At 43.8% G+C, this 15,561-nt stretch overlaps 1 protein-coding gene across 1 annotated transcript in view; it reads left to right on the top strand.

Moving 5' to 3' along the window:
• LOC141219381 (uncharacterized) overlaps window positions 1–15,228 on the top strand; it is a 30,441-nt gene extending 15,213 nt beyond the window's left edge. The window contains exons 2-7 of the mRNA XM_073666104.1: window positions 9,667–9,816; window positions 9,942–10,121; window positions 10,205–10,328; window positions 10,406–10,503; window positions 10,699–10,789; window positions 13,530–15,228. Of these exons, the coding sequence (XP_073522205.1) occupies window positions 9,739–9,816; window positions 9,942–10,121; window positions 10,205–10,328; window positions 10,406–10,503; window positions 10,699–10,789; window positions 13,530–15,148 (2,190 nt within the window). The 5' untranslated portion in view covers window positions 9,667–9,738 and the 3' untranslated portion in view covers window positions 15,149–15,228. The remainder of the gene's footprint in view (window positions 1–9,666; window positions 9,817–9,941; window positions 10,122–10,204; window positions 10,329–10,405; window positions 10,504–10,698; window positions 10,790–13,529) is intronic.
• The last annotated feature ends 333 nt before the right edge of the window (window positions 15,229–15,561 follow it).

Raw genomic sequence — 15,561 nt, 5'->3', positions numbered from 1 at the left:
GCCTTCCTTTTTCAAAATCTGATTTACCTTGTACAAATCTGCCACTTTACCAGCACCAAAGCAACCCCTGACCATCACATTACCTCCAACATGCTTGACAGATGGCATCAGGCACTCTTCCAGCATCTTTTCAGTTGTTCTGCGTCTCACAAATGTTCTTCTGTGTGATCCAAACACCTCAAACTTTGATTCGTCTGTCCATAAAACTTTTTTCCAATCTTCCTCTGTCCAATGTCTGTGTTCTTTTTCCCATATTAATCTTTTCCTTTTATTAGCCACTCTCAGATATGGCTTTTTCTTTGCCACTTTGCCCTGAAGGCCAGCATCCTGGAGTCGCCTCTTCACTGTAGACGTTGACACTGGCGTTTTGCGTGTACTATTTAATGAAGCTGCCAGTTGAGGAGCTGTGAAGCGTTGATTTCTCAAACTAGAGACTCTAATGTACTTGTATTGTTGCTCAGTTGTGCAGCGGGGCCTCACACTTCTCTTTCTACTCTGGTTAGAGCCTGTTTATGCTCTTCTCTGAAGGGAGTAGTGCACACCTTTTGTAGTAAATCTTCAGTTTCTTGGCAATTTCTAGCATAGAATAGCCTCCATTTCTAAGAACGAGAATAGACTGTCGAGTTTCACATGAAAGTTCTCTTTTTCTGGCCATTTTGAGAGTTTCATAGAACAAACAAATGTAATGCTCCAGATTCTCAACTAGCTCAAAGGAAGGTCAATTTTATAGCTTCTCAAATCTACCAAACCGTTTTCAGCTGGGCTAACATTTCTTGTGCAAAGGTTTTCTAGGGTTTTCTAAACATCCATTAGCCTTCTTACACAGTTAGCAAACACAATGTACCATTAAAATACTGGAGTGGTGGTTGTTGGAAATGGGCCTCTATACACCTATGTAGATATTGCAATAAAAACAAGACTTTTGCAGCTAGAATAGTCATTTACCACATTAACAATGTATAGAGTGTATTTCTGATTAATTTAATGATAGCTTCATTGAAAAAAAATGTGCTTTTCTTTCAAAAATAATGACATTTCTAAATGACCCCAAACTTTTGAACGGTAGTGTATATGTAATGTCCCACAGCCATTGGCTGGGAACGTAATAGCAAGTGCACACGCTGACCCTTTAAGAAGGCGGAAGGCTGTCTTCCACTCATCTCCCTGGCGAATGCGGATTAGATTGTAGGCGCCTCTTAAATCTAATTTGGTGAAGAACCTGGTACCCCTTAATTGGTCAAACAACTCAGGGATTAGTGTGATAGGGTATTTATTTTTCACCGTGATTTGGTTGAGGCCCCGATAGTCTATACAGGGTCGGAGCAGTCCATCTTTCTTTTTAACAAAGAAAAATCCAGCCCCAGCAGGAGAGGAGGACTTCCGAATGTACCCCCTGGCCAGATTCTCCTGAATGTATTCTGACGTAGCTTGAGTCTCAGCTGGAAACAGTGGATAAATTTGGCCTCTTGGGGGTGTAGATCCGGGAATCAAGTCAATAGGGCACTCATACGACCTGTGAGGCGGCAAAGTCTCTGCTTCCTACTTGTCGAATACATCAGGAAAGGACCAATAGTTGGACGGCAGACCAGGCCGCAAAGCTGGAGAAGGCAGCGCCCTAGCTGGACGTACATTGTTCAGACACTTCCCATGGCAGGAATGTCCCCAGTGGAGCACCTCTCCAGTCCTCCAGTCCAACACAGGTTCATGTTGTCATAGCCATGGTAAGCCTAAGAGAAAGGCGTGAGACATGTGGGAAAGAACATAGAAGACTATCTTCTCAGTATGAAGCACCCCGATATGAACTTCAAGTGGCTCAGTAGCCAGACGAACCGTCTCCCGAAGAGTTCTCCCATTGACAGATGTTATTGCCAGATGGTTTTGGAGCAGATGAACTGGGATTTGGATGTGATCCACTACAGCCTGGAGGATAACATTTTCTGCTGCCCCGGGATTCAAATACGCAGTCTCAATAAACTGAGATTCACTGGTTGACACGGCCACAGTAAGGGTCAGGGGTAGAGAGGTGTCTTTTCTGTCTCAGGAGGCTTCTCCTACCAACCGTAGACGCTGGAGTTTTTCTGCCTCACAAGACAGGTGCGAATGAAGTGGCCCATGTCTCCAAATGCTGGCACTGGCCTTTAGCGCGGCGATCCCTCTGTCACTGGCGAGGGCAAAGCAGTCGACCTGCATGGGTTCAGGTGAGGCCTCGACAGGGGATGACGGAGGAACAAGCGGCCCTTGGAAGGATGGAGCCAGGCAGCATGATCCTCTCTCATGTGCCACCTCTTAGGTACGCTCTCAGAGGTCCTCGATGGTAGTTGGTAGATCTCAACCGGCTAGCTCATCCTTAATATTTCCAGAAAGCCCCTCCCAGAACTTCGCCATCAAAGCTTTGTTTTTCCAGTCGAGTTCAGATGCCAGAGTGCGGAAGCGTACCGCATATTGTCCCACAGATGAGTTGGACTGACGTAAACGGAGAAGAGCGGAAGGTGAAGAGGTGGTCTGCCTGGGTTCATCGAATGTTTAGTGAAAAGCCTCCAAGAATGCCGGAAAATTGGAGATGATCAGGTCCTCTCTCTCCCATATTGGGTTCAACCACGCCAGGGCCTTGCCTCCAAGGTGCGACATAATGAATGCTACCTTTGTTCGGTCCGAAGGGTAGAGGTGAGGAAGAAGTTTAAAATGTAGCCAGCACTGATTGATGAACTCGCGGCAGAGCTTCGGATTGTTATCAAAGCGTGGTGAACCTGAACCTCGAGCTAAGCAAACAGACTGAGAAGGTTCCGAAGAAGATATGGCTCCTTGAAAATGGGGGGACTCTGGAGAGATGTTTATGGCCTACAACTTGGTAGTCAGGGACTGTAACTGCATTGACAACTTCTCCTGCACGCCTTTCTGTTGGCAGGGCTCTTGGTACATGGTCTGATCGGACGGGATCCAGGGTCCAGCGGAGTCCATGGCCTGAGCAAACTGTCACGAACGTGGTTTGTGGAACCACTGTGCCATGGACCGAGGAGTGCCTGGAGGGGCTTTGCCCCAATCTGACCCTGGATGCACGGCGGCTCTATGACTCCGTGACGTGAGGAAGGATGAGGGAGGTGGCCCGGGTGGTCAGGTAGGATGGTGCACAAGAGTGGCACACAGGATAGCATCGGAGAGCATCAGGGTGGGTAGCACCAGAGTGTGGCAAGGTTGCACCAAAGTGCAGCAAGCTTGGTTTGCACCTTAGTGCAGCAGGCTTGGTAGCATAAAATAGTACACAACCTTTACCACATAGACTGTAGAACAGGAAGGTTGCTCAGGCACCTCCCCAGCAGGGAGGAAGCAATATACGGTATACAGTTGTGTTCAAAAGTTTACATACTCCGGCAGAATTTTTGCTTTCTTGGCCTTGTTTCAGAGAATATGAATAATAACAAAAAAACTTTTTCTCCACTCATGGTTATTGGTTGAGTGAAGCCATTTATTCTCAAACTACTGTGTTGTCTCTTTTTAAATCTTAATGACAACCAAAAACATCCAAATGACCCTGATCAAAAATTCACATACTCTGGTGATTTTGGCCTGATAACATGCTCAGAATTTGACACAAATGGGTTTGAATGGCTACTAAAGGTAACATCCTCACCTGTGACCTGTTTTCTTGTAATCAGAGTGTCTGCATAAAAGCTGAGTGCGTTTCTGGGATCTAGACAGACTCTTGCATCTTTCATCCATCCACTAACGTTTCTGGATTGTGAGTCATGGGGAAAGCAAAACAATTTTCAATGGATCTAAGGGAAAAGGTAGTTGAACTGTATAACACAGGAAAGGGATACAAAAAGATATCCAATGAATTAATAATGCCAGTCAGCAGCGTTCAAACTGTGATTAACAAATGGAAAATCAGGGGCTCTGTAAAAACCAAACTACGATCAGGTAGACCAACAAGAATTTCGGCCACAACTGCCAGGAAAATTGTTTGGGATGCAAAGAAAAACTCACAAGTAACATCAGCTGAAATTCAGGATTTTCTGAAAACTAGCGGTATGGATGTTTCAAGATGCACAATAAGGAGGCACTTGAAGAAAAATGGGCTGCATGGTTGAGTCGCCAGAAGAAAGCCATTACTGCGCAAATGCCACAAAGTATCTTGCCTACAATACGCCAAACAGCACAGAGACAAGCCTCCAAACTTCTGGAACAAGGTAATTTGGAGTGACGAGACCAACATTGAACTTTTTGGCCACAACCATAAATGTTACATTTGTAGAGAGGTCAACAAGACCTATGATGAAAGCAACTCCATTCCTACTGTAAAGCACGGAGGTGGATCGCTGATGTTTTGGGGATGTGTGAGCTACAAAGGCACAGGAAACTTGGTAAAAGTTGAAGGAAAGATGAATGCAGCATGTTATCAGCAAATACTGGAGGCAAATTTGCACTCATCAGCCCGGAAGCTGCGCATGGGACATACTTGGACGTTCCAACATGACAACAATCCAAAACACAAGGCCAAGTCGACCTCTCATTGGCTACTGCAGAACAAAGTGAAGGTTCTGGATTGGCCATCTCAGTCTCCTGACCTCAATATCATTGAGCCACTCTGGGGAGATCTCAAACGCGCAGTTCATGCTAGACCGCCCAGGAATTTACAGGAACTGGAGGCTTTTTGCCAAGAAGAATGGGCAGCTTTACCATCAGAGAAAATAAAGAACCTCATCCTCAATTACCACAAAAGACTTCAAGCTGTCATTGATGTTAGAGGGGGCAATACACAGTATTTAGAACTGGGGTATGTGAACTTTTGATCAGGGTTATTTGGATGTTTTGGGTTGTCATTAATATTTAAAAAGAGAAAACACAGTAGTTTGACAATAAATGCCTTCACCCAACCAATAACCATGCGTGGAAAAAAAGTTTTTTTTATTATCGTTCATATTCTCTGAAACAAGGCCAAGAAAGGAAAATTTCTGCAGGGGTATGTAAACTTTTGAGCACAACTGTATGTAATGTCCCAAAGCCATTGGCTGGGGACGTAATGGCAAGTGCGCGCGCTTTCCCTAAGGACTTGACCAGAAGCTCTGCTGGAAAAAGGCAGAGCATGGGGGAGGAAAGCGCCAGCTGCGGAGTGGGTGAGTGACCTGACACGCCGGAGTCCCTGCCTTTTTGAGCGGGGATCCGGCATGGCGCTAACACATATAGAGATAGATACAGGAACACAGTCTCTTTAAATCTTCTGCTGGGTTTATTAAGAGTGCTGCATAAACCACGGTAATGTTAGCCAAAACAAACACGGCCTTCCCGGCCTAACAGGAAAACAAAACACAACGGGTAACAACCCGCTTCAGAAACAAACCCAATGTTTAGCTTTCCTTCACATGACAAAGCAGCTCAGAACTTTCACCTCCAGGCCCATCCCACACCAAATGCTCGAAAAGGCTGGGAATTTATCCTTTGACCTCCTCCCTCTCTATAGGTGTTTAATCACCCTAGCACTAAAGATGGCAGACTAACCCCTTATCACTTTGTGTGCTGGAACATTTTTCCTATTTTTTTATTACTGGAGCTAACAATCTCAGTGCTACATATCTCCCCTCCAGTACTTTGCCAGTGACTTTGTCACATTTACCCCCCTCTGCCCAAAGCTGTAGGTTTTGGCACCTTCAGTTATCAAACAGGGAAGTTTAAACAGGGCATCTGTGTTACTGTGCAGATTGCCAGGCCTGTTTCACATGAAAGATGAAGACCTGTATCCCTGAGCTTCAACTCAGGGAATGCCATGACTACTTCAAGAGACAATTTGGCCATTGACGACTTGTCCCCTTAAGAAGGTCGGTCAGGGGTGCGGCTATCATGGCAAAATTCGGGATACACCACTGATAGTATCCCACCATTCCCAGAAATGTCCGAACACCTGTTCCTTGGAGACTGGTTTCCGCCAATTTTGGACTGCCTCCGGCTTATTCACTTGCGGCTTTACTTTGCTTCTTCCGACAATATAGCCCAGGTATTTTGCCTCCTTTTACCCGATGGCACACTTCTTTGTTTTATGACAAACCACCCTTTCTTCATTGCATCCAGCATGGCCTGGACCTCCTGCAGATGACTTTCCCAATCCGGGCAAAATATCACAATACCGTCGAAGTAAGCTGCGGCATACTTTTTGTGAGGGGCTAAGAGCAGGTCTATGGCCCTCTGGAAGGTAGCTGGGTCTCTTTGCAGCCTGAATGGGCTTCTGCTATACTGAAAGCAACTGCCAGATCACTGTAAGAGGCTGTCTTCTACTTGCCACTTTGAGAGAAGAGAATTTTCCAGTAACCTTTCATTATGTCCAGGGAGGTGATGTATCTGGCTGGTCCTAGCTTCTCTATGAGTTTATAGTCGCGCAATATCGGATATGCGTCAAATTTAGCCCCTTATCTTTAAAATCACCTTGCAGCGGGCTTTGGGGATTCTATACAGCTTTTGGTTCACCTGCACATGTGATCCTGTCAGGATTCCATGTTCACCAACCTGCGTACGTCTTGGCAACTCTGAAAACAGGTCCTGGTTCCGCTGAAGCTGTTCTCGGCACTGTTGTTTCTGGTGAAATTGTTTCTGCCACAGTGACACTCTTAGTGTCACCTTGTGGTCTGTCCAGCCAACATAGAGTTTCAATGTTATTTCTCTGTTGCATTGCCTAGATGGATAGTGGCACAAAAGGATTTTGGAAGGGAGAGGTGGTAACGTTTAACTGGTAGGTGGGACAGGACTTGCAATTTCTTAGGATTTCACGGTGACATCTGGGCCAATAGAACCTTTGCATGACCCGTTCTTGAGTTTTGTCCACCCCCAGATGGCCACCCAAGACATGTGAATGGGCCCTGTCCAACACCCTTTGTCTATAGGGTCCTGGTACCAACAATTGCTAGTCTATCTCCTTCCTCACCTTAGTAACCCGGTACAATAAGTCCCCACTCAACATGAAATAGGGAAACCTGGTGTCAGCCCCCGACTCCTGTGATATGCCATTTATAATGGTTACCTTATTGAATGCTTCTTTTAGAGTTAGGTTCCTATATTGGGTGAACCCCAAATTTTCTCTGGCCCTTTACACAGAAGGGAAACTCGTCAGACTCTGGGGTTGGTGAGACTTTTTTAGGGCCAACCCATTTCTTACCCAAATAATCGAGGTCACCGCCCCTCCCTCACAAGTCCTAAAACAACACAAAGTCCCGAACGATAATTGGGTGCAATAAATCCTGGACCACGCCGTCCTCATGGGATTCAGTACCTCTGGCCATCTCAATGACCACTCTGGCCACCAGATAGTCTTTAGCATTCCCGTGGATGCAGCGGATGCCCACCTTCTTCCTGGCAATCAACTGGAGAATGAGTGTGGCCCTCACGAGGGTCACCAAACTCCCTGAGTCTAGTAGTCCAGTCATTTGCAGGACCAGTTTGGGGCCCGTTGCCTGGAGAACAGTCCACACTGCAAGCTGGATATGCTTAGAATGAAGACCGGCATCCCATGCTACAGTTCATTTGCTCGGTGGTCAGGGGACACTGGGCAGCTATATGACCTGGGCCGTGACCTCTCCAGCAAATTACATCCCTGATACCCTTGGCATGACCTCCACCGCTCCCTTGGACTTTGGACGCCCCATCCCCTTTTATACATACACTTTCCAGTATGAAATGGGTTGCCTTCCCACGGACCTATCAACCCCCCCCGATATCTTTCAACCAGTCCCACCAAGTTGTTCCAGGGATCTCCCTGGGCAACCCACGTCTGCATCGGGCTCAGAAGGGAGTGCACGAACCGGTCCATTACAACTCGCTCCACCATCTGTGCTGGTGTAGCGCACTCTGGCTGTAACCACTTTTGGATTAGGTAGATCAAACATTTGGGAGTAAGGGGTTTTTCCATGGTGTCATGCCTAGCGGTGAACCCGTCGTGCCCTGACAGACATTGCCACTCCCAAGTGCGCCAAAATTTCCATTTTCAATTTTTCATATTCTTTGGCATCCTGTAAGGTTAAATCATAGTAGGCCTTTTGTGACTCCCCCGCTAAGTTTGACGCCAGGACTTCCACCTACTGCTCTGGCAGGAATTTCTAACTATAGGAGACCCTTTCAAAAACGGTTAAAAAGGCATCTATGTCACCACCCGATGAAATTTGCTGCAAGGCTCTCCTAACCGCCTTCTGGACAGAGAAATCATCAGCTGACATTGGAGTCAAAGCCGTTGCCATGCCACGAACCACCTCTGTGAGTAAATCATCTGCTGCTGCTGTTGTCTACTGTTGTTGCTGGTAGTGCTGCTGGTGCTGTTAATGCACTTTACTACTGTAGTGCTGTGTATTATCACTGCCTATCAGTGTAATGCTAATGGTCCCATACATATGAGATAAGTGTTGGCTGAACGGTCATTTAACAGACGGCTATCTCTCCCGACTCCCCCATACACACAAATATTCCAGCTTTCCTGTGGTCTGTATGAGAGAGCCACCTCCAGACTCCTCTAGCAGAGAATTATCTACAGGAAGAACAAACGGATTAGCTTCTGAAATTTAGGATGCCAGATTCTTCTCTGCCCTGATATCATCTGTCGGCAAGCCCCCAAACATATTATATAGTCTACCAAACCCCCCGAAATCAGTGCTTTCATGCCACTTTAGTCTAATGGGGGCATTAAAATGAAACTTGTTGGACGCTGTCTCTAGCCCGGCCTAATAGATTTTCGTATATTGCTGGCCCAAACACCATCATTAGGCATTTAAGTATCGTAGTAACTGGGCATCCCCATGCTATTGAGTACTTGGGGAAGGAGGGGTATTGGACCAAACTCTGTCAAACCTTCTGAGATTTGCTTTTGACAGCAACAAGTGGTTAAGCTGCCAGTTTTTTTTTGTTGCAGCCGTACCTGTGCCATGCTCGAGGTGTACCTCTATGTTCTGATGCCCAAAACAGTTTTTTTTTTTAACATTTAAAAAAATAAGATGTATCTAATGCTTTTTCATGTTTTTTTATTACAAGAATTGTTGGTGCCAATTTTCTTTTGAAACATTTTAATATCTACTTATTTTCTGGTGTTTTTCTTGTAATATAGGTAAGCCTAAGGCCAGAAATAAACCCCATAAAACACTATACATGGAGACTTTGGTATCAAATAATTTCTGTCCGCAATATTTGTGCAAATAAAAAAGCTTTTATAAAAGCCTCAAACTTCTGTGTGTGAATCAGACATGAGATCTAACATGATAGAAGATTACAGTCCGGGGAAGACGGGAAACATTCATATAGACGGCTGGTGGTGATGTAGTCAGTGACGGTCTCTGGCCAAATATGTTTCTAGAGCCGTAGTAGAAGATGTTGCCTCATCATGAAGTAGTTATTTCTCATGACACGTGTAATGAATATCTCCTGCAGTATTGTTCATGTTGATTCCAGTATCGGTAAATGAAACGAGAAATAGCATTATGGAAGTTGAGTCTATGAGAAATGTATTCAGCTGAAGGCTCCGAGGAAAAAACTGCTTGTTGTCTGTGGCCTAACATATATAGGTTTTATTACTAGATGTAAAGAAAAAAATTAAATACTGTAAAATAATAAATCTACTCATGTTTTTCTCTTATTGCCAGTAATTTTATTATTACATGGGATTTTTATGATGTTACATTAGCTCATCTTCTTCTTATTCAGGTCTCTACAATATCAGATCCTCTCAGTGAAGATCTTCTATATAAGAGAATTTTCCTGATTTACCCATCAAAGATGGATATGGACACAGAAAAGATGGCAGATAAAATATTACACCTCACCCTAGAAATCGTCTTCCGGCTTACTGGAGAGGTGAGAGATTCTGATAATATTTACATCATTCTTATCTATGTGAATACCAGATGGACAAAATTAGAGAGATGAGGATTCTGGAAATGTCTGCAGTGAGATTTATTCATGTGTGTCTTCATAACCAGGATTACACAGTAGTGAAGAAGACCTCTAGTGAGCGCTACCAGGCCCCTGTGTCTGAGGGATGGGAAAGACCTCTGAGCCCAATTACGGGGTGTCCACCCCTTCCCCTGATACATGAGGACATCGATGACCACAAGATCCTAGAACTCACCTACAAGATGATTGAGCTGCTGACTGGAGAGGTGACACTGCTGGGAATACTGGGACATTATACAGTAACGTTATGAAGGGATAGGGGCGATGACGGTATCATTGTATGTGTCAGGTTCCTATAAGGTGTCAGGATGTTTCCGTCTATTTCTCCATGGAGGAGTGGGAGTATTTAGAAGGACACAAAGATCTGTACAAGGACTTCATGATGGAGGTTCCCCAGCCCCCCACATCACCAGGTAATAGACAGGACTAAATACACACAGCCTGTCTGTATGTAAATAATGAATTCAGTCCCTGTATGTGTTTCCTCCAGATCTACCCAGTAAGAGGACAACACCAGAGAGATGTCCCCGTCCTCTTCTTCCACAGGACTGTAAACAAGAAAATCCCAACTTTTCTGAGGATCATCAGGTAGATGGAGAGGTGTCATGAGATCTCCCCTATGATGTGTAGACAGCTGTGAAGGTCTTGTGTTCAGTCTTGTTTTATCCACAAGTATTATATGTTTTATACTTGTGTAATGAGAATGGTGGAGATGGCAGGATTAGAGCTGATCATAGATGGGACTTCTCTATCTGTCTGTGACTTTTACAATATTTGTTTCAGGGTGAAGATCTGACCCATACTAATACCACAGAGACATATATGAGGAGTAATGAGTGGTGTAAAGAGGAGATTCCTACATATGACTATCCAGGTGAGTAGTAACCACTAAATGCAGAGAAGTCACAGATACTTCTCAGACATCGGCTGTGGCTGCTTTATCGGTTGTGTAGTCCGGCCGTATCACAATCGTGTGATCACCATTTTGCCTCTAGACCACAACATTCTGCTCCACGAAAAACTGTTCAAATTACTTTGGGTATTGAAAGCCCTTTTCTATAGAACTTACAACCTGTAAGATCCACCTACCCCCTGGGATTGGAAGATACTGACTCTTACTTGCCCAACTCTGTAAACTACAAAGCCAAATGACAGTGTACATAGAATGTGCTGACAAGTTAGAAAATCACTTGAAGAAAAATATTATGGGTCTGTAAGAGAAAGCGGAGGGTAATGATGCTGTTGGCTTCCTAGAACCCTGATATCTTATTGGTTGAATCTACCTTCCCCCCTTCTGTGCTGCTGAATGTGTTCATATGGTCCCTACAAGACCAGGTCCAGTCTTTCTGGCCAAACTTCACTTTTATGATCGACAACATTAAATGTGCAATGAGGTCCAAGTGTGAATTTGTGTTGGCATGGCTCGAACCCTGGTTTCATGGATTCACTCCACGTCATAAATTACATTATGTTCTTAATCCTAAAATCCACTAATACTTTCTCTACTCTTCTGGTCAGGACTCCTAGTAGCTCCAATGGTCCAAAGTAAATGAGTACAACTCTGGTTTAATGTTGGAGCTCTCCCCTCATACATACGTTGTTGTTGGGGATGTAACATGTTTTTTTATTCTATGTCTTTTTTACACATTCATTCTGTATGATCGTTTCATTGTGGTGAGATCGGCTGGCCTTACTTATGTGAGTCTGTAACTCCCTTGTAGTCTTTCAAAAAAGATCTCCATTACCTCTTATGAATGCTCGTGGTCTATATTTAAGACACCTCAGCTGTGCACTATTATAAAAAGTTCTCTTTGAATGTCTAATATTTCTTCTTGAAACTCATCTGACAGAAAATATTGTCCCTTACGATAATTTAGATTGCCAAGAGCCACCGAGCCCCATACTCTAATTATCCCAGAGAGATTTCATCACTAGTTACTCATTTTATTCCTTAAGAAGACTGTTGAGTTTGATCATTTTAGTAGATGTGTTGTTGTCTATAGTCACAGTTTTGCCCATCATCCTTTAACCCCGCTACATGGATCTGGACTTACACAGAGACCCCTAGGCTTGGGCCACGGTGCTATCTGCTGTTGTGTGGTGTGAGATGGAAAGAAGAATAGTATGTTAGCCGGGTCAGGAGAGCAGAGAAAATACTAAATCAGAAGACACAAGAGTAGTCAGTAAACGGGCCGGGGTCACAACAGGAAACAAATACACAAGCCGGGAGCTGAGCACAGAGGACTGAACCAGAGGAGCACAAGGCTGTATCTGGCAGCTTCCGGCAATATGCTTCCAGCTTTAGTAGGGTGTGGTGCTCTCCAATTGGCTGAAGCAGGGAGCAGATTACTCCAGCTGGACAGCACACACACCTATACTGCTAGACTGGATGGTACTACTGATCCCAGACACCCTTATCTTAGTGGCTGGACAGAGCCTGCGCCACCCAGAGCTTCTGGTTCCGATTAGTGTTGAGCGAGTATGTTCTATTAACCCTTTCGCCGAGTACGTTCGGGCCGAGCTCCGAGTATTTATAGCTGCTCGGTGATATGGTTGAATCGCTCCCGTGTGCATGATTTGCAACTGTTTGACAGTTTTATTACATGTGAGGAAGTCTATTTCTTACACATTCCTCACATGTAATAAAGCTGTCAAACAGTTGCAAATCATGCACACGGGAGCGATTCAAGCATATCACCGAGCAGCTATAAATACTCGGAGCTTGGCCCGAGCATACTCGCTCAACCCTAGTTCCGATGTCTCCTCCATCACCAGCACCACCTGCAGAATGAATAAGGTGGCTCATGGTGACAGGAACAGATCCCAGAGGAGATGGGACACACCATTTGCAGAAGCCCCTAATATAACAAAATGGCAGAAAACTAGAGCAGTAGAAATCCCCATAAAGTTACTTCATTTTGGAAATTATAACCCTCAGTGAATTAATCTATAGGAGTAGTGACTATTTTGACTTCACATCCAATTTCCAGAAATTAGCTCGCAGTGAATGTTGGAGCGTGAAAATTGCTAATATGCCATTTCATTACCCAACACATAGTGCCCAGATTGTGCTCCAGGAGACACACGCCATAAATTAAGTGGGTTCTTCTCACTATAGTAATGCCAAATACATGGATGCTAAATGTGGCTTCAGCACCCTGCAATGCTCAGAAGTGAGGGGGAGATCTGACTTTGGGAGAGTGGATATTGCTGGACTGGTTTATTGAAGCCATGTTGCTTTTCAAGAGCCTTTGAGCCACTAATAATGTATAAACCTCTGTTTTTCCATTGACAGATCATGAACTTGAGTGGGGCCTTTTTTTTGTGAAATGAGTAGACGTTTTTATTGGTATTATTTTCACCTACATAACATTGTTTGGTGGCTTTTTATTTTATATTTTGGAGGCAGAATGAACAAACAATTGAACACTACGCTCTACTGGTTCATGCTATGAGGTTTTCTATTAGACTGTGAACTGTCATTGTCTTGGTGAATAATTTAATAGTTTTACATAATTTGCCTTTTCTACGGACAGTGTAAGTAGAAATGTTAAAAAAATATAAAACTTGAGGATATTTTATTCTAAAATAATAATTGGTTTTATTCTTGGCAGATGACTGTACCAGGAGATCAGAGGGACAGCTGACATCTTCAGTTTTTAAATTAGATGGGCTTGAGATCCCACAGGATACAAATGAAGTGAATACCATTATTCCAAATATACAATCATTCCTTCACAGCAAAGATCTGTCGTCTGATCCTATGAAACAGGTCCTGTCTTCTGATTCATTGCTGAATACTAAGGAAAATCAAAGTCACAAAATAAGCTTAAAAAAACGAATTGCTCCTAAAGCAAATAAGCCATTTTCACGTTCAGAATATGGAAACTGTTTTCCACTTGAAAAGTCTTTTCTTAAACATCAAAATATTCACACAGCGAAGACAAGGGAGAAGCCTTTTTCATGTTCAGAATGTGGAAACCGCTTTTACCAGAAATCAAATTTGGTTAGGCACCAAAGAACTCACACAGAGGAGAAGCGTTTTTCATGTTCAGAATGTGGGAAATGTTTTAACCAGAAATCAGATTTGGTTTGCCACCAGAGAACCCACACAGGGGAGAAGCCTTTTTCCTGTTCACAATGTGGCAACCGCTTTTACCAGAAATCAAGTTTGGTTAGGCACCAAAGAACTCATACAGGGGAGAAGCCTTTTTCATGTTCAGAATGTGAGAAATGTTTTAAACACAAATCAACTTTGGTTATGCATCAGAGAACTCACACAGGGGAGAAGCCTTTTTCCTGTTCAGAATGTGGGAAATGTTTTAACCAGAAATCAGCTTTGGTTGACCACCAAAGAACTCACACAGGGGAAAAGCCTTTTTCATGTTCAGAATGTGGAAACCGCTTTTACCAGAAATCAAATTTGGTTAGGCACCAAAGAACTCACACAGGGAAGAAGCCTTTTTCATGTTCAGAATGTGGGAAATGTTTTAAAGACAAATCAGCTTTGGTTATGCACCAGAGAACTCACACAGGGGAGAAGCCTTTTTCCTGTTCAGAATGTGGGAAATGTTTTAACCAGAAATCAGCTTTGGTTGACCACCAGAGAACTCACACAGGGGAAAAACCTTTTTCATGTTCAAAATGTAGGAAATGTTTTAACTATAAATCAGCTTTTGTTAAGCACCAGAGAACTCACACAGTGGAAAAGCCTTTTTCATGTTCAGAATGTGGGAAATGTTTTAAACACAAATTAACTTTCGTTAGGCACCAGAAAATTCACACAGGGGAAAAGCCTTATTTCTGTTCAGAATGTGGGAAATGCTTTATCCAGAAATCCACTTTTGTTGACCACCAGAGAACCCACACAGGGAAGAAGCCTTTTTCCTGTTCACAATGTGGAAAATGTTTTAACATTAAAGGGCATTTTGTTTGCCACCAGAGAACCCACACAGGAGAGAAGCCTTTTTCCTGTTCAGAATGTGGGAAATGTTTTAACCGGAAAGCGTATCTTGATATCCACCAGAGAACCCACACAGGGGAGAAGCCTTTTTCCTGTTCAGAATGTGGGAAATGTTTTAACCAGAGCTCACACCTTCTTATGCACCAGAGAACCCACACAAGGGAGAAGCCATTCTCATGTTCAGAATGTGGGAAATGTTTTGTGAAGAAATCTTCTTTTATTAGTCATCAAAGAATTCACACAGGGAAGAAGCTTTTTTCATGTTCTTAATGTGGGATATGTTTTACACTGAAGTCATTTCTAAATAAACAATAGAGAATTCACACGGGGAGAAGCCTTTTTCATGTTCAGAATGATGGAAATGTTTTAACTGAAAATTGTATCTTCTTAAAGGGGTTGTTCACTATTAGGGCAAACCCTTGTCATTCCTCATGTGTGGCCTCGTTAAAAGAAAAACACTCATACTCACCTTCCATGCCGGTGCTGTTCCAGGGGTGTCTGCACTCGTGTTCCCAGGACTCAAGTGAAGTTATTACATCACACAATCCCTGCGATTAATCAGCACCGGCTTCATTGTCCCTGCCTTCGTACGTATTGAACATTAACAGGAAGCCAGGGCTGCTGCTGCTTTCTTGCTTCCTCTTTTTGTTCGATGTGTCCGAATGTGGGGACAATGACGCCAG

Source organism: Phyllobates terribilis, unplaced genomic scaffold (genome assembly GCF_046119375.1).
Source record: "Phyllobates terribilis strain yellow unplaced genomic scaffold, ASM4611937v1 Scaffold_265__1_contigs__length_2625494, whole genome shotgun sequence".
Taxonomy (NCBI): domain Eukaryota; kingdom Metazoa; phylum Chordata; class Amphibia; order Anura; family Dendrobatidae; genus Phyllobates; species Phyllobates terribilis.
Note: the sequence above shows the minus strand (reverse complement) of the source record. Positions and strands in the feature narration are given on the sequence as shown.